This window comes from Eschrichtius robustus, unplaced genomic scaffold, assembly GCF_028021215.1.
Source record: "Eschrichtius robustus isolate mEscRob2 unplaced genomic scaffold, mEscRob2.pri scaffold_381, whole genome shotgun sequence".
NCBI lineage: Eukaryota > Metazoa > Chordata > Mammalia > Artiodactyla > Eschrichtiidae > Eschrichtius > Eschrichtius robustus.
This window is the reverse complement of record NW_027175316.1, coordinates 1-18,844: the sequence shown is the minus strand read 5'-3', so window position 1 is coordinate 18,844 and position 18,844 is coordinate 1. Positions and strand designations below refer to the sequence as shown.

The 18,844-nt window shown below is 60.1% G+C and overlaps 2 protein-coding genes across 3 annotated transcripts; both read right to left on the bottom strand.

Moving 5' to 3' along the window:
• Nucleotides 1-436: 436 nt before the first annotated feature.
• On the bottom strand, nucleotides 437-8,882 carry LOC137757783 (phospholipid phosphatase 2-like). Its single transcript, XM_068534371.1, is given in 7 exon segments — nucleotides 437-845; nucleotides 848-926; nucleotides 1,183-1,359; nucleotides 1,594-1,651; nucleotides 5,232-5,506; nucleotides 5,685-5,836; nucleotides 8,750-8,882. Coding segments are annotated over 7 exon segments (819 nt in total). The 5' UTR covers nucleotides 8,802-8,882; the 3' UTR covers nucleotides 437-819.
• A 7,246-nt stretch (nucleotides 8,883-16,128) lies between these two features.
• Nucleotides 16,129-18,837, bottom strand: LOC137757784 (mesoderm induction early response protein 2-like). 2 transcript variants are annotated; one of them, XM_068534373.1, is made up of 3 exons: nucleotides 18,816-18,837; nucleotides 17,574-18,012; nucleotides 16,129-17,093 (listed from the first exon to the last, which is right to left on the bottom strand). In XM_068534373.1, exons 1-3 carry the CDS (start codon nucleotides 18,823-18,825, stop codon nucleotides 17,072-17,074), a joined length of 471 nt encoding a protein of 156 aa, XP_068390474.1. In that variant the 5' UTR covers nucleotides 18,826-18,837; the 3' UTR covers nucleotides 16,129-17,071. The 2 variants fall into 2 exon arrangements, with proteins under 2 accessions (XP_068390474.1, XP_068390473.1); XM_068534372.1 differs by lacking the exon at nucleotides 18,816-18,837 and having other exon boundaries at nucleotides 17,574-18,476.
• Between the last annotated feature and the right edge of the window lie 7 nt (nucleotides 18,838-18,844).

Genomic DNA, 18,844 nt, shown 5'->3' with positions numbered 1-18,844 from the left:
TGCTCTTACCCACGTCTGAACTTCTGCCCAAGCCCTTCCACTTGGGGGCCTGCACAGGGGCCCCCGGCAGAGGCCTCCTTACTGGGAGGAGGGGAGAGCTGGAAATACACCTCTCCACTCGACCTGGACTCAGGTCTCTGCTAGCCTCCCCGGCCCCAGGGGCCAAACAGCGGCAGGTGTCTTTTGTTCAGGGCTCTCTCCACAGGGTGACACCCCGACTGCTTGTGCAGGTCCGCCTGACCCCCAACCTGAGTGCCACAGGAGTGGAACGGGCAGTCGGCCTTTCTCCTGCACCCCTCCTGCCCACGTGACCAGAGCAGCAACGCACGCATGGCTGGTTCGCTCAGCTGAGCCCCCAGCCGGAGAGGGTCTCCCCCTCTGCTGTAGGAAGAGAGTCCTCAGAACGGCCATAAGGAAGAGGTGCTGATAACATCTGTCAAGCAAACGCCCTATTTTACTAAAAATCCACATAGACGTCACATTTCACAAAAACGGCATCCACTGGGATCTCTCGGTCCCTTCCCATACCCAACAAAAGACAGGGGTTCTGAGGAAGAGTCCCCCTCCACACGCTAGGGCTGCCCCAGGTACCCCCAGACCCCTGGCCCAGTGCATGGAGGTGGGGTTAGTGGAACCCACGCCAGGATCCAGCCTGGGGCCTGTGCAGGGCCTTAACCGCCATCCTGGGTTAGGGACCTGCCAGGACCATGGACACGCTCGCTGCCCACAGCCCGAGCCCCAGCTGGACGCGGCTGCGGCCCCAGGAGGAGGAGACCTGAGGGTCTCAGGAGGAGGGGACCCGCAGTGGCTGCAGCCAGCCTAGCCCAGGGCCAGTGTCAGTGGTGGCTGGACTTCCGCTCCAGCTCCTCCTCCTCCAGGCAGTGCCGCGGGGGCCGGGCTTTGAAGAAGTCGGAGACGTAGCGGACCTAGCAGAGGAGAGGAGGGCAGGAGCTGACTGGGCGGGGACAGGACAGGATGGGGCGGCACAGGGCAGGGAGGGGCAGTGGAGCCCAGGAGCTGAGGGGCACGGTGGCGGGGGCAGTGAGGACGGCAGAGGTGGGATCTTAGGGGAAAGATGGGAGGAGAGGGCTAGGGTCCTGGAGAGGCAGAGAGAGGGCAGGAGGGCCCCAGAGGTGGGGGGGGTCTCTGGTCAGGGCAGGGGGTCGGGGCCCGGGAGCTCACAGTGAGGCCGGCCACCAGCGCCCCCTGCAGGAGGCCAACGAGAACATCACTCCAGTGGTGTTTGTGGTCAGACACACGGGTGTAGCCCACGTAAAGGGCAAAGGCCACCAGGAAAAACTGCACGGTGGGCCGCAGCAGCCGTGCCCACTTCCAGCACAGCCGGGCCTGCACATAGAGCTGGGGGCCAAGAGCAGCCGTCAGCATGGGAGCCTGCCAGCCCACCCCCGCCGGACGCACAGACGGTGACACTGAGGCCAAGAGCCTGGAACCTGTAGGCCCAGGGCCTCCAGTTTTTATCAACAAACCAGAAGCCCATCCACCACCACCTCCACCCACCCCGCTTTACTGAGGCCCAGGGAAGGGCCTTGGCCACGGCTCCACAACAAGCACGTCACAGAGAAACAAACTCACCGCCAAGAACATCATGCAGTACATTCCAAAGGAGGAGTGTCCAGAGTAGAAGGATAATCTGAGAAAGGAGAGTGCGGCAGGTTTCGGGAGGGCCCACACTCAGCACCTCTGCCGTCAAACACCCCCGGCCCCGGTCCCATCCTGCCATGCCTTCCAGAGTCTGGAAAGATTTCACGTAGAAACACGGCCACTGTTGGACACCATCAGTTCTTCCCTTTCCATTTCTGTGACAATGCGATAGGGTCTCGTGGTCTTTAAGGCCTCACCACAAAGATGCTGCAGGCCCTGAACACAGAACCGAGGGCAGACAACTGTGTCCACCCAGCAGCTTCACTTCCACTGTGTTTCTTTTCAAGACTATTTTCCACCTGTGGTCACTGATACAAGGCTCACATTTTCTTTTTATATAATTTCAAGTTTTAACAAAGGACATCAACGGACAAGAGAAAAGACGGCAGATTAAGAGACTCCAAAGGTCCATCCCCCCCACCCCGTAAAAGCAACTAAAAAACTGACAACAACAGTAAGAATCAGATTGGTGGTGGCCACGGAGGGAGAACAGAGCTCACTTACAAAGAACTGAGATTGTCCGGTCCTGTCTGATGGCTCCCTGGATCACTGGTCGAAAATATTTACAGCAAATGTAATGGTCACCACTGCCTAGGGCAACGGATAGCAGTTGCAGCAAACAGACTAACCAAAAAGCTTGGGAGGAAAGGCCAGGGAATGAGAAGCTCTGGAGAATAAGGGCTGGGATTCCAGAGGCCAGGGCTGGGCCTCAGGGCTCAGGAAGGACCTGAGAAGGCCCTAAGCTCTCACCTCTGGCTGACCAAGCAAGAAGTAAAGGTTAGGGCTTCCCTGGTGGCGCAGTGGTTGAGAATCTGCCTGCCAATGCAGGGGACACGGGTTCGAGCCCTGGTCTGGGAGGATCCCACATGCCGCGGAGCGGCTGGGCCCGTGGGCCACAACTACTGAGCCTGAGCGTCTGGAGCCTCTGCTCCGCAACAGGAGAGGCCGCGATAGTGAGAGGCCCGCGCACCGCGATGAAGAGTGGCCCCCACTCGCCGCAACTGGAGAAAGCCCTCGTACAGAAACGAAGACCCAACACAGCCAAAAATAAAAATAATAAATAAATAGTAAATTAAAAAATTAAAAAAAAAAAAAAAAAAAAAAAGAAGTAAAGGTTAAGGCAGAGTTGTCAACTGACATGCCCCAACATAGCACACAAAGCCCGGCTGTAAAATGGAAGTTTTTTCCCCCGGTTCCAGGTATTTAAGGACATATCTGTCCAATCACTAGCTGATCTCTCAGCTAACAGCAGAACTTCACGGCCACTCAGACTCTACAAAATTAGCTCACAACACTCACTAAGCAAACAACGAACAACTACAACAACAGCAGAAACAAGCCCTGGAGAGAGTAGAATCTGATTTCCAGAGTTGCTAAATTATAACATTTAAAATGCCCAGTTTTCAACAACAACAACAAAATTATACGGCATGCATGAAAAAATGCGGGAAATACCCGGGGGAAAAAAATCTATTACTAGAAGCTGTCCCTGAGGAAGCCCAGACGTTAGACTCACTAGATAAAGACTTTTAATCTGCCATTTAAAATACGTTCAGAGAGCTAAAGGAACTGTGAGAATGATGTCTCACCTAATAGAGAACACCAAAAAGAAACAGAAGTTATAAAAAGGAAACAAATAGAAATTGTGGAGTTCAAAACTATAGTATCTGAAATAAATCACCAGGCAGAAAAAATCTGAGCAGGCAGAAGCGTGTGTGAACATGGAGATAGGTCAATCGAGACTTTTGGTCTAAGGAACAAAAAAAAAGAATGAAGAAAAATGAATGAACCGCAGAGTCTTGTGGGACACCATCAAATGTACCAACATATATATAAATAAGAGTCTCAAAAGGAGAAGAGAGAAAGCGGCAGAAAGAATCGTTGAAGAATATTTTCATCAAATGAAAAACATCCATCTACACATCCAAAAAGCTCAATGAACTTCAAAGAGGATAAACTCGAAGAGAGCCACAAACAGACACAGTATAATCAGGCTACCAAAAGACAGTCAAGGAGAAAATCTTGAAAGCAGCAAGAGAAGGGATTCGTTGTGTACAAGGAATCCTCAGTAAGATTAGTAGCTAATTTCTTATCAGAAACTATGGAGGCCAGAAGGATGACATATTCAAAGTACTGAAAGGATAAAAACCCCTGTGAATCACGAATTCTACATCTGGCAAAATGATCCTGTAAAAATAAAGGAGAAATTTAGACATTCCCAGACCAACAAGAACCAAGAAAATTCACAGCTCATACACCTACAAGCTCTACAAGAAATACTAAAGGGAGTCTTTCATGGAGGAATGAAGGATACTAGACAGTAACTCAAATCCACAAAAAAACCGTAAAAGTCACCAGTAAAAATAATTACAAAACATAAACAGCAGTGTTAAATGTATTTTGGTTTATAGTCCTGCTTTTCCCTACATGATTAAAAAAAGAAAAAACAACTGCACATAACTAGACTTACTGGATCATTCCACAATAAATACAAACATCTCATCATTATGTTGTACACCTGAAACTAACATAATGTTATACGGCAAATATAGCTCAATTTTTTAAAAACCGCATAAAACAGTAATTATAAATCTATGTTAATGAGCACACAATGTATAAAGATATAACTTGTGACAATAACCTCGTAAGGGGTGGAGGTGGAACTATATAGCTGCAAAGTTTTTGCAGAGTAAACACCTATTAACAGAAAAGGCAGTAATGGAGAAATTGAAATACAAACAAAAAAGATACAATATACAGAAAACAAATAACAAGACAAAGAACATTATATAGTGAGAAAAGGATCAATCCATCAAGAAGGTATGTCAATAACAGTTACAAAGATATAAGCACCTAACAACAGAGCCCGAAATACATGAGGCAAAAACTGACAGGAGCTACGACGTGGGTGAACTTGGAAACACTGCAGAATCCAGACCCAAAAGGCCACAGTGTGTGATTCCACTGATGTGAAACATCCAGAACAGGCCAATCCACAGAGACAGAGAGTGGGTTAGTGGTTGTCAGGGGCTGGGGAGGGGGCGATAGCTCATGGACATGGACTTTTTTGTGTGTGATGAGAATGTTCTGGAATAAGATAGCAGGGATGGATGCGCAACACGGGGAATGTACTAAAAACCAACAAATTGTACCCATTAAGATGCTTAAATTGGTGAATTTGATGCTTTGTGAATTTTTATCTAATTTTTAAAGAAGGAAAATAAGGACATCAATTAAATGAAAAGTTTCCCAGTAGAGACGGTGAGAGGACAGAGCAGAAGCGTGAGGGTGGGGCCTGAAATTGAGGGGAGGTGGGTCACTCCTGACCCCTCCTGCTCTGCTCCAGGGCCCGACACCCCTGGCGCCACCTCACCCCCCTGCCTGCAGGACACAGGCCCACGGGCACCTGCAGGCCTTGCCCCTGCCTGTTCTCTGCCCAGCGTGGAGCCTCTGCACCTTCTATAGCTGACAACTCGTCCCTCAATATCCAGCTCCCGAGGGCCCTTCTCCAGCCCCCACTCTCCTCCCCGGGTGGGGTGTCTGCGGCCCGGGGCCCCCGCGGTACCCACCTGGACTCGGTGACGTCAGCAGGGCTTCCCCTGCACACCTCCACCTGCACGTACACGGAGCAGTTGACGCGGCTCCAGTCCGGGTCACACACGGCCAGGAAGTTGGGCCGCAGCCGGCCGGCCATGTACTTGGCCAGGTCTGTCAGCGACTGGCTCACTGCACCCCCGAACAGGAACGTCCCCAGCACCTTGTAGAGGGCGGCCAGGTAGTTGTTGAAGTCGGAGCGGGAGTAGAGGCGGTCTGTGTACACCAGGTAGGCCTCCCCGGCCGACACCTGCGGGGGACAGCCGGGGACTTCAGGGCCGCTGAAAGGGGTCAGGGTGCGCGGCCTCCCTACGGTCACTGGGGAGCTGGGAACTCCAAGGGGGCCCTCTTCCCCGCAGACACCACCCCGGGCAGGACGCGACCTGCTAACGCCCCAGCCCCCGCCCTCCACGCCCCTCCTGCCTTACAAGGATGACGGTGGTGGTGATGATGACCCCGGCCATGAGCCCATGGGTGATGGTGTCTGGACGGTAGGGGTACCGGATGGAGTCATCTCCGCAGTAGAATCCTCGCTTGTACGGGGTGTTCACGAGCATCAGGATGGCGGAAGGCAGAGAGGCTGGGGTTGGGGAGAGGAGGCCGGTAGCCACGAGGTTCTCTGAGCCCCAGGGCCACACAGACGGGCCTGCGCTGGCACCGAGCGCTTGGACGCCTGCCTCAGCCTCCCTCCGGGTCTCCTCACCTCCGAGCCCACCCGAGAGCCAGGAGGAGCTTTTCTCACAGCAAACGGGAGGTCACTGCCCCATTAAACCCCCTTGTGATTCCCCGTCGTCATCAGATAAACACCAACGTCCTGCCCAGGCCCAGTGTCCACCCCCTCAAGGTTGCCCACCCCCTCCCCACCTCGCTTCCCTCCAGCCTCCTCTCTGCCCTCTGCACGAAGCCGGCAGGCAGCCTCCAGGGCCTCTGCTCACGTCCTCCTCGCGGCCCAGAACATCTCTAACTCCTTTCCGTGCTTCTGGGAGCCCTCTCACAGCAGGAAACTTCCGTTCTTCACGGTTCTTGCCTGTGTGCAACTGTGCAATCACCGTGTGATACTCGAATGATTCCCCCGGCTACACACAGCGCTCTGTGAGCACCTGGGGTGGGGGGGGGGAGGGGCGGGGGGGGCGCACCTGTCATGTTCAAGGCTGAGTCCCTGGAGCCTGCTGGGGCCTGGCCTCGGCCAGTGTTTAACAGGCCGGCCAGAGAGATCAGGAACACACCTCATCCACACGTTGTCCCTGAACCGGCCACACGGTGACCCGACAGTCCCGGCCCAGGCCCCGGGAGCTCAGTCCAAAGGTACTTTCAGGAGCCACAAGTCATGACCGGGCCCTGCCTGGCACGGCCGCAGCCCCGGAGTCCAGAGGCCCCGCCAGCCAAGGGTGACCAAGGGCGGCTGGGGCACAGGGCTCCCTGCTCCCCAGGGTGGGTGCACAGAGACAAACCCAGGCAGGGTGCCCTTTGGCCTTGGCAGGGCAGGTGACACGTGGAAAAGGGTGTGGCTCTGCTGGGGCCTGACGACCGGAGCAGGGCGAGGGCAGGGCCAACTCCTCCTTCCAAAGGCCAAATTCAAGGGCCTCCGGGGACCACCGTGTGATGGTGCTGATACAGGGAAAGACTCGGTGAAGAACACAGAGATCTGCCTCATGGAGCTGAGAGCAGCTGGGAATAAAAATAATAGGCACACGATGACGGGAATCGGGGAGGTGGCTGCGGCCTTCAGTAGGGTGTCGGGGAGGCCACACAGGGAAGGTGCCTTAAAGGAAGAAGTACAGGGGAGACCTGGGGAAGAACATCCCCCAGAGGGGTGGCCAGTGCCAAGGCCAGAGATGGGCCTGAGCCTGGAGAGCAGAGTGCTGGGGAGAGGGGCTCTGAGGCGGGGGCGGGGGTCTCAGGAGGGTTGCAGCAGAGGGAGGGAGCATGTTTCCAAAAGACCTCTCTGGCCAGGGTGGAGGCCTAAGAGGAGAGGCTGAGAAACCCCACGGCCTGAGCAGGGCAGGGGCTCCCATGGGGGCCCGGGCATCAAGTCAGCCCCCCCACCTCCTGTCCCCAAGCCCCAGCCCTCCCCCCTGGAGATTCGGGCACCCCCGATCAGAACTGGAGCTGGGCTCTCCCGGGATTCAGGGCGCAGAGCTCAGAGCACAGGAATGGAGTCTCCCTGTGCCTGGGCCGCGCCAGCTCAGATGTCCCCACAGCAGACACCAACAGAGCCTCCCTGCCCTGGTGTCAACCCCTGGTGTTTTCCCCAGGGCCCTTGTCACCATCTAAGACTGAACTGTTCGTGTCCTGAAGCTTCTAGACTGGGAGCTGGCTCTGCCCGGGCCCCCAGCACCTGGCACATGGCAGCTGCACCCAACCTAATCTAAGCTCCAACCCCCCTCCCCCGCTGCTGTGTGACCTCCAGCGGGCACCTGAACATCTCTGGGTGGAAACTGGGGAGCATAACAGCACTCCCTCATAGGCTGATTGGAGAAAAAGGTTTAATTATTTGCATGCTGCTTAGTGCCTGGCATACAGTCAGTGCCACACAAATGTTTAAATAAATAAGTGCTCCGGAAACGATGCCCAGGGTTGGCAGACACCACCTGGGGACCTCCAGTTGCCACCTGGCGCATCCCAAAAGGGATCTCTTCTAGGACATGGGAGGAGAGCCTGGCCTCTGCCTGCAGTCAGGGCAGACCCCTCGGTCCCCAGCGGAGGAGCAGGAGCCAGACTGGGGGTAGGGCAGTTTAGGCTGGAGGGGCCCCTCCCTGCGCCGAGGGTAGAATTCCGGGCCCATTGTCCGCACAGCCCCGGAGCAAACACACAGCCTTTGTTTCCGGGACCCTGGAGGAGGGGCGGGGAGGGGGCCTCTGCCCCCAGCTTGGCCCGCAAACCCGCCCGACAGGTTTGGCCCGCGCCACGCCGAGGCCCCCAGTTCCACAACAGCCTGCGGCCCAGTCCTTCTCCCGGCTCTCCTGGGCCCGAGCGAGGAGGGCGACGGGGCGCAGGTTCGAATCCCACCACTGCCCAGGGCTCCGCCCTCCCAGAGCCCACTGGACCAGCCGACCCAAGGTGCGGGGTGGAGGGCCTCCCGGGGCGACCCGCGGCCGCGCCCCCCGTCCGGCTCGCCCGAGCCCAGCCGACGCCCGCGTGAATCACCGCCCCGGCCGGGCCGGGCAGGGCGGGAGGGGGGAGGCATGAGCGGCCCCCGGCAGCGACTTCCTGCTGCCGCGGGCGGGGGACACCGACCCCCTCCGACCGGGGATGCGCGGGGGAAACTGAGGCCTGGGAGGGCGCGCGCGGGCGCCAGGGCACGCGGGGCGGGGGCGCGTTGCTCGATCCGCGGCCCGAGGGTCCTTCCCCGGCTCCCCCCACCTCCAGGGGGCCTCCGAGAGGTAGCGCCGCTGCAGCCCCCAGCCCGTCCTACAAAACTTTGCGGGGACCGGGGATGGGCCCGCCTCGGAAAGGGTCCTCCCACACACACCCGGGTCCCCGCGGCTCTTACCGACCAGCACGCACAGCACGTCGAGCAGCACGAAGACCCACCTCCGCTCCATGCCGCCCGCGACCCCCGGCGCCCGTCCCAGCGCGTCCCGTCGCGTCCCAGCCGGGCCGCGGGATCACATGGCCGGGGAGCCTGGCCCAACCCGGGAGGGGCGGGCAGGACAGGGGAGCGGAGGGCGGGGCGGAGCCTCCGAGGGGAGGGGGCGGACTCTGCCCCCGCCCCGCCCGATGCGCGCGGGGAGGAGGGGCGTGGGGAGAGCGCGGGGGTGGCAGGGGAAGAGTGTCGGTACGAGACCCGCGGCAGGAGGGGCTGCGGGTCTCCGAGCTGCGGGGGGGGGGAAGGGGGGGGTCGTCGGCGCCCAGCACTCCCCCCGCCCCCCGCCGGGAGGCTGAGGCTCAGGGACAGCCTGTCCGGCGTCACCCCGGAGCGTCCGCGTCTGGCCGCACGCCCCGGTCACCCACGGATTGGGTCGGCTGAGTCGGGGGTCGGGAGAAGGAACGAACAAACGAAGGAATGAGTGAGGGGTGAACGGACAGGCCAGCAGGAAGGGGTGTGGAGGAGGACGGAGCTCGGGCTCCCCCAGGCTGCGCCTCGGTTTCCTCTTTGGGGCACTGAGCTCCTGTGTGCCTGTCTGAATACGTCTGAATCAGGAAGTGCCTACAAATAGACGGGGGGGGTGTCACGGCTTAACTGCAGGGTTTTTTTTCTTTCCTCCTGATGCTTAAAATCCTGGCAGCCCTTCCATCCCTGGCATTGGAAAGAAAGTTCCTCAACGCCCACCCTGTTTGTGCCAGGCCCTGCTCCTGGGTGGCACACTTCCTACCCCCTTTTACAGGGAGCAAATCGTGCGGGCGGTAGGAACTTGCCCGCACGCTAGGAAGGGTAGGGTTAGGGTCTGTGCCCTGCACGCCCACCTGGTCCCGAGGCAGCCCTGAGCTGGGAGGCGAAGGAGGTCCACACACCCACACGGGATCCTTGGGGCTGGAACCAAATGAGAGGCCTTGGGGAGTGTCACCACCTCCCGGAGAGCCCTGCCTGGACCTGGCGAGACACAAGGGAGGTTCTGCCACTCTCTCAAGGTCACACAGTGGCAAGAGGCAGGGCTGGGGTTTGAACCCAAGCAGCCTGGCCCCAGCCCCACCCCCAAACCACGTTCACCGGCCCACCCCCTCCAACAATCTTAAAACAGAAAGATGTTTCCCGGCTTTATTTTAGAGATGAAGGAAGCCGCTTCCAGAGAGGGGCATCCCCCGGCCCAAGGTCAAGCAGCTGAGACGTGAACTCAGAGTCCCCGACCCTGCTTCCTGGGAGGATGAACAGACGCCTGCACCGTGGGGGGAGTGGGGGTTGGGAGAGAGCCAAGGTGTGTGTGTGGGGGGGGGGGGGGGCGACAATGCACAGCTGATCTGTGGCTCCTCCACCATTGGCCAGACGGTGGGGTTGAGGGGGGTGTCTCTGGGCCGAGGCCCCTGAACCCCGGAACAACTTTCCCTAAGCAGGCCATCAGACACCGCCCCGCCCCCAACACACACTAAAAATAAGTCAGCCCACCCCCAGGACATAACAAGGTTCTGCATGGAAGCTGCTGGACCTGGATTTTCCGCCCGCGGCATGGCGGAGACAGTGCGGAAAGCACATCCCAGCAACCCTCCTTTCCAGCCGCACACCCTGAGGAGTTGGGAAGGCACATCCTAAAAATGCAGCTTCCTCCCTCACCCCCCGACTTTCTCCAAGGCTTCCAGAGGAATCAGATTACTTGCCGGGAGGATTTTTCTCTGTCTGAGCAGGGGTGGGGCTGTCGCCAGGGACCAGTTTCGGGCTCAGGGGGATCCAGCAGCCCTGGACTCCTGCCAGCGTGGCCCCGCACCGGGAAGGCTCCGGCTCTGTCCACTGGCTCCTCCTGCTGTAATCACAGGGAGGGGTGGGCCCTGTCATTCATTCATCCGTTCATTCATTCACGCAACGGAATTATACGTGTGAAGGTACCTGGCATACATGTTACATGAATGTTAGCCGGCGTCATTATCGTGGCACGTTTTTCACTTTAGCCTTGTGGCAATCGGGTGACTACTCCTCTCTGTGTAGTCGTGACACTTTCAGTTTAGGTAGGGAAGGTGCAACATGATACTGGCATCAATGAAATGTGGGGTTCTTTATTAAGCACCTACTGCGTGCCGGGCGGGGCCCGCCAAAGAGGAGTGTGGTGGGGCCCAACCTGGGTGGAGACCATGGGGTTGAACACGGGAGGCTCCCGCGGGCAGAGACTGGGTGGGGAGGAGCATGGCCTGTTCCTGACGAGCTGGGAGACCAAGTGGCTGAAGGGAGAGCATGCGGCTGGAGCAGATGTGGCCACCCTCCCCTCCCTGCTGACCTGTCTCACCCTGCCCTTAAAATACCTGGGCGGGCTCAAGATCAAAATGTGGTGAGGGCAGCAAGGATTATGATCAGGGTTAAAATTCCGGCTAGCTGGGGAATCCCCCTGGGACCAGCAAGGCCCGCCCCGGGGGGAGCCGGGCTCGGTGGCATGATGTAACCGAGCCCCTAGTTGGGGCCCGAGCCTCACCTGTGTCTCCTGGAGACTGGGCCTCCCCTTGTGCCTGGCGGTCACCGCTGCCTCACCCCACCTGAGGGGCCAGGCTTGTCTCAAGGAAGAGGTGCTGGGCGTGGGCAGAAAGGTGCTGGCACACAGTAGGTGCCACCTGAGTGCAGCCTGCAGCCCCGCCTCTCTCTGCACTTCTCATGGGGCTCAGGCCACCCTGGAGTCAGCTCCTTGACATGGGCCTCACTCCCTGCCGAGGGTCCTGGAGCCCAGGCTGTACCCCAGGTGGCTGTGCCGGGTGCGTCCAGGCAGGGAAGACTAAGTGGGCAGTCGGCACCTCAGTCTCTCCATCGGCACGATGGGCACAGGCCAGCACCCGCCCCGGGGTCATAGTGAAGTGCTTGACCAGTGGCCTGCCCCACTAGGAAGCACTAGACAGAATGGTGGAGGTGGGCACCTAAGGTGGGCTTCCGTCAGAACCCAGCGTCAATTCACCCAGAATCCCAGAACCGCGTTGCTCCCAGGACTCCGCCACCCCTCAAGGGCGCGCCACCTTCCAGTCGGGGACAGGGTGACCTTCCCAGTTTAGCACTGAGTTCCCATCCGGGAGCCCCAGTCCCAGTGACGTCGCCCCTCGTGCAGGCCACCCCGACCTCACGGCCCCCTCCCCACCCCTCCTGTGCTCTCAGACTGTTATCTGCCGATCCCCAGGCTTGAGCCCCAGGAGGCAGGCCAACACAGACCCGGCGCTCAGTCACTGCTTCTGAATGAGGGTGAGCCCATGAGCAACGAACAGCCCAGGGGCCAGAGCCCGAACTCTCGCAGGATCACAGCCGTGCGAGACGGTCACAGAGCCGTCTTCACGAGACCTGGTCTCCACCTGCTTCTCAAGAAACGAGGGAAGACTGGGCAGGTCACACCATCGAGCATGCTGTCAAGCTCCCACTGCACCCCTCCGTCCCTGCCCGCAAAGCCACAGGCCCGGGTCCTTCAGGCAGGTTATGACTGATGAGGAAAAGTGACACAGGCGGCACAGGAGGGCCAGGGAGCCCTCCAAACCTCAGAGGCCAAGAACCCCCTTTCCGTGACCCCACCACTGCCCTGTGTGTCGCCCAGTAGGGACAGCCCACCGGAGCAGGGGCTGAGTTCACCTCCCAAGTAATCACCATGGAGCTCAATCCCAAGTCTCCTCTGAGCAAGGGCTGCGGCTCCAACTACGGGGGGCGGGGGCTGTGTGAGCAGGCATCGGACGCCCGCAGACGCCGCCACACTCCAGCTCTGGAGCCACCACTGCCCACCCTCCAATTCTGCTTCGGGGGGGAGGGTTACTCCAGGGGCTGGCTTGGCCAAGCCCCACCCACTGGACCCCCGAGATAGGGAGGCGCTACAGGCTCCAGTCAGCCCCCAGACTGGTGGGACGGGAGCGGCCTCTGCTGGACAAAGCCACAGCCCAGCCCCGACCCCTGGACATTCACAGGGTGTCCGAAGTGCCAGGCGCCCAGGCTCCATATCCTCACAGCAACCCAGCAATAGGGCTGCCAGATTCAACGAAGACATGCACAGGACTCCATTAAATTTGAATCCCAGATAAGCGACAAATCACTTGTTACCATAAGTACGTCCCAAGTGTGATATGGGATATACTTACACTGAAATATCTGTCTATCTGTGATTCAAATCTAACTGGGTGTCCAGTATTTCATCTGGCAGCCCCATCCCAGAACCACAAACCAGGAAAACAAGAACTGTGGGGACAGAAGGGTTGGCTAAACAGTGGGGTCGGGTCTGGACAGCCCAGTCCCACTCCAGAGCCCAGGGTCCTGGGCCAGGGAGGCCGAGGCCCCAGCCCAGGACTGTCAGCTTGTGGCCACCTCCTCCATCCCCCTCCCAACCCCGGGAGCTGCCTGTGGGTCCAGCCTCCAGTGTGGCCCTGGCTGATGCCAGGCTCCTTCAGCAGAGGGGCTGGAATCAGGGTCACCTGATTCCATGCCATGGAACCCTGGCATGTCCCCTGGGAAGGCCCCTCAAACCAAGCACCCGGTATGGTTAGAATGTAGGTCACAAAAGAGCTCTACTGCCCCTGTGTAGAGTGGAGAAAACCCTGGACAACCTGGAAAACAGTAACAGTAGAAGTACAACGACACTTCTCTTTGTAAGAAGCCCATCCCAGGGGCTGTGCAGGTGTCCCCTACCACCGGGGACGGAACGGGGGACCTGGGTGTGGTGCGGTGCAGCTGGCAACTCTGCCCTCGGGTCTGGGATGGAAACGAGTGGACCTGCAGGCAGGCAGGGCCTGGCTCACCATCAAGACCCCTGAACCAGAGGTGGACGGCACGTCGCCTCCCGCTCCACTTTCAGGGCCTCTTTGGACACGACGTCCAGCGATAACCAACAGTACGGAAGGTTCCTGGTCAGCAGATGATGCCCCTGAGGGAAGCGACGGTCACTCTGCACCAGCTCAGGAGCCTCGGAGGCCCCTGCTACCTTGCAAGCAGCTTTCCAGTCCCCGGGCCTAGAGGCACAGCCTCCTTCGCCTGGCCCTACACTGTCCCCTGGCCCCACTGCTGACGCCACTCCTGTGGGCCCAGCTGCCACCCTTCCTGCCCACGTGCTCTGTGCTCCTGTCACTCCTCCCCCCCCCCGGAACACCGGCCCCTCCCTGTGAGGCTTGTCGGACCATGTGAGGGGAGGAGGTGGCCCCCGCCCAGCCAATCTGAAGACCCCTCCTGCCCCGCCAGAGTTACTAGTGTGGTTATGGGTACAAGACCCAGAAACAAGGCTCACCCAACCTTCTGCAGGGACCACAGACTGAGGGTGGCCGCCTCGGTCACCACAAGGGGCCATGTGCCCGGGCATGACAGTAAGAAGCAGCAGAAGGAAGAGAAGCAGTAAACACCGCAGTGACGCTGACGCTTGACTCCTGAACCCACTCCCGTCCACGGGCATCCCCGGACGGCGCCACGAGCGGGACTCCCGTAGCCTCGTGCCAGGCGCTAACATTCTGAAAACCGAGGCAGACAGACACCAACGCGGTTACGGCCAGGAAGGCCCGCAGAGCAGCAGCCACGGCCACAGGGAGGCCGGGCAGGGCACTGGCAAGATCTGAGCCGACACTAAGCAAGAGACTCCTTTAAAACAACCACAAGAATGGGAGACGCTGTGACCCATAACCATGGGAAAACAGTTAAGAGATGTGTGTCCAGGAATAGCCCAGATGGTGAACTATCCAAAGGTTTAAAGTAACTACTATAAAAAGGATAAAGAACGTACAAGAAAAAAATTGGAGAATTTCAGCAAAAATATAGAAGAAAACAACTGCAAATACTAGAATCAAAATATACAGCATGTGCGTCACAGACGCAGTGGGACGGGCCAGGTGGCAGCCTGGAGCAGTGGAAGGAGGGGTAGGGAGCAAGGACGGGTCCAGACACAAGAGGGAGGGCAGGACGACACATGCAGAGTCTGCGGACGACGACAGGGGTCTGCTGAGTAACCAGGGACCCAGGAGCAGAGTCCAGAAGGGGCAGCAGAAATACCTGACACATGACGGCCAGGAAGCCCCCCAGCGATGAAAGGCATCAACCCTCAGGTCCAAGGAGCTCCACGTAGGAAACACCAGGCGCAACACATCCAAACATACAGAGAAAACCACGGTAGGAAAAAAAAGACATCGTATTTAGGGAACACAAGTGAAAATGCCAAATTCCTCGTCAGAAACAAGAGAACCCAGGAACAAATGGAACATCTTAAAAATGCCAAAAGAAAAAAAGGAAACCTAGACTCTTATACCAAGTTGAAAAGAAAAATAGTGCTTGAAAAACCAAGGAGGGGTACGGACATTTTCAGCCAACGAGCGCGAAGAGCACACTGCGCAGACTCACTTCCCGCCTCAGGAGGGTGAGCCTGCCTTTGGGGGCCGTGGGAAGCGCCTGTTGGGACGGTCCCGGCAGCCCCAAGCGCTGCGGGGCCGGGCAGCCTCAGGCAGGGGCGCACGGACTGGCAGCCACCCTGGAGGTTCTCACAAAAGCACAGGGGAACCGCCGCGCGGTCCAGCTCCTGGGTGTTCGCCAAACACACACCTGCACACGGGGGCTCACGGGCGCTGTGTCTACCGCCACCACACCGGGGACACCGAGGCGCCCTCGGGCAGGCGAGCGGAGCAACGCCACAGTCCGTTCCAGAAAACACACAGTTACTCAGCACGAAGAAGTGAACAACGAAGCCACGAACAGCCACGGAGGAACCTTAAACACACTGAGCGGGGCAAGAAGCCGGCCTGGAGAGGCCACTTACTGAGAGAGGAGGAAACCAGAGGATAGCAAACGCCACCTCTGAAGCACTGAAAGCGTGAACACAGAAAACTCCGTCACAACCATTCCAATCCCTCCCGTCCCACCCAAACGCCCCGGGCTCCCACGCTGGCACAGCCAGCTCTGCTGGGACTGAGCCCCGACTCCATACACCCAGCACGACTGGCCCCGGAGCCTCCTCCTCCACTCGGCCTCCCTCCCAGTCCAGGCGGCCCTCACCCCAGCCCGTCCACAGTCTCCACAGGGGCTGCCGCCTCCGCCCCACCGGCCTTCGGGCCCCTGCCCCGCACGTGTGAGGCCCCAGCCTCGCCCTCACGTGCGCTCACAGGCAGGCCTGTCGCCGTCAGGGTCCAGCTTGAAAGTCACCTCCACTTGCCCGGCCACCTCCCTCGCACCATCACTGAGACACAGAGCACGCTCCCCCACAACCCCAGTGCCCCCAGGTCCCTGGATGGGGCCCAGCACGGGGTCCACCGAGGGACCAGCACCGCCTTGCGTCCCACCCGCCTGACCCACCACGAGGCACCCACGGGGCTTCAAATCAAGTTTAATAAATAAAACAGCAAGGGGGTCAAGGCAGTTGTCACTTCACAGTGCGGTCCTTGGTGGTCCGAGGGAAGGTCGAGTCGGGCCCTGTGGACGGGCTCGAGCCAAAGCCCCCCTTGGTGACACCGGGGCCGGGAGCGCTGCCCTGCCCCTGGAGGACCCCACTCCGATTTGTAAACAGAAATATAAATAAAACGAGGAGGCTGGAGAGGAGAAGGCCCAGGACCCCAAGCCGTCTTGCTGGAAAGCCTCAACAGAAACACGACCTAGGGGGTCAGGGAAACGGGCTGGAGCCGGGGCCCTCAGTGCGGCAGGCGAAAGGCCTCGGCACCAAGGGGCTGTGAGTTCTGCGTCCTCAGACCCACGCCCGAAGCTGACGGGGGCCCCGGGGTGGGGGCATAAAGTGCGGCTTTTCCTGAAGTGGAGAGAGCGGGTGGACGTCAGGGCGGGGCGGGCCGACATCGAGGTATATGGCTCTGTGCCCCACAGGGTTTGGCACCGAGTAGCAGCTGCCCCCTGAGCCCTGGGCGGGGGCAGCCCGCAGTCCGGCCAGGCGCAGGGAGCCGGGCGAGCAGAGCGCCGAGGATGCCGGCGGAGGCTGCTGGTAGGGGCGGCGTCCGGCCCCACCTCCCCACGTCCCTGGCGGGGCCGGGACGCCTTCCTCGCCTCTGCTGGCTGGATGGGCCAGCCCTCAGCGCCCAGCCGCCCGACCGGTCCTGTGGTGGGCGCAGAGGCTGGAGCCAGGCAGCGGTGCTGGTGCGTGTGTGGCGTGGGGAGGGGCCACCGCTCAGCCCGGTCTTTGACGTGCTCTGAGCAGAGGAGCTACCGGAGGCCCGCGAGGAGGGGAGGGTCAGGAAGACTGACAGGCAGGCCTCACGGCGGCCCCAAGTCCAATCTGGGCCACACACGCCCGCCTGTGGCCAGGGATCAACAGGTCATCACGTTACAGCTGCAGGGTGAGAGAGGGAGAGACAGGAGGTCAGTGCAACCCCAGAGCAAGAGGCCCGGTGCGGGCGCGGGCGGGGCGTGGGCGGGACGCGGGCTGGACCGTGGCCCCGCCCCCGCCTCGCCGGCAGACGCCGCCCCCACAGCCCGCACAGCCGCCTGGCCTCCCCCTACCGAGGCAGCACTGTCCTCGGCGGCCGCCTGGGCAGGGCTGGGAGGGCTGGCAGCTCGGCAGGGCCGGGAGGAACCTGGCACTGGCCCCGTTTGTATCTTCTTGGATTTTGAGCCACATGAATGTATTACCTAGCCAGGAAGATAAACGAGCCAAATAAAAAACAGAGAATAAAGCTAAAGAAACCACTAGCCTGCTCCGTGGGGCCACTGCCATCCTTGGGCCCTGGGGGCAACCCCTCCCGCTGGCCTCAGCTTGGCCTGAGGCTGGGGTACAGCAGCTGGGGGTGGGGCGGGGAGGGGCCGCACTCACTGTGACAGGGGCTCCGAGTGCAGCCCAGGGGCCGGGCACGCGGGGTGGGCGGCCAGGAAGGGGTTCACATCCCCGATGCCGATGAGTCCAAACTCGGCAACCGACAAAGCCACCTGTGCGGGGGCCACGGCCTCCTCGGGCTCTCCGTCCATATCCACGTGGCTGGAGATGAGGGGCAGCTCCTCGGGGAGGGCCCCGGGCAGGGCCAAGTCCACAGCCAGCCTTGGGCTGGCACCGGGCTCTGGAGCAGCCGTGGTGGGGGAGTAGAAGGCCGGCTCAGCCAGGGCTGGGGGCCGCCGAGGCAAGGGCACGGCCGAGGGCACGTCTACATCCAGTGGCTGGAACGAACAGGGCCCTGGCTCCGAGGACGGGGGACCGTCGGGGGCCTCCCCGGGCTCGCCGAGACTCCCAGACGTGCTGCTGCCCACACTCAGGGGCTCTGTGGGGGGAGAACACGGCTGTGGCCAGGCCCCGACAACACCCATGCCCAGCTCCACCGGGTCAAGGGCAACCTGGTACGGCCCGCTCGCCCAAAAGCCACGGTCACCTCAGGCTGTGCCAGGTGCGGGGCTCCAACCTGCCGGGTCCAGCAAAGCCAAGGACCCCTCCTCACAAAACGCTCTCACACAAACACGTAAGACACACAGGGATGCAGAAATGCCCTGTCACACCAGAAGAGCGCACTGAGGCTAAGGGCCCTGCCTGGGAAGGTCGTGACCCCCATCTTTTAGGGCAGGACAGGACACAGCACGTTCACAAAGTGAGGGGGACATGGACTCGGGGAGCTTCTGCACACGGCCGTGGGGCCAGGCACGCGGACAACCCTCCGGGCAAACCACAGACCCAACTGGACCCTGGAACCAGGACAAGGAAAGCCCCAGCGTCCAGCAGCCCCACAAAGCAGCATCCTTGTCCCCCGAGGTCCCCTTCAGAAACTGCAGTGGCCACCTGGGCTCTGTCCTGCTCCTGCACGGCCCTGGGCTCCGGACGCCAAAGGGGGCGCAACACCCCCTGGGCTGCCACCTGGGACTGCAGAGGAGCCCCACTGGGGCCCAGGCCGCACAAGTTACCCCCATGTGGAGAGCCAAGTCCCAAGGATGACTCGTGTGTGACACCCTGTGAGACCACGTGGGGGTGAAGGGACATTGGCCCCCAGATGCCACTCGCTCCTCCGTGTCCACCAGCCCAAGTCGGGCTGCCAGGGAGAAGTGCCCCCGAAGAAAAGGGGCCACCCCCACTCACCGGTGCGCATCCGGGCCAGGGCATCCCGA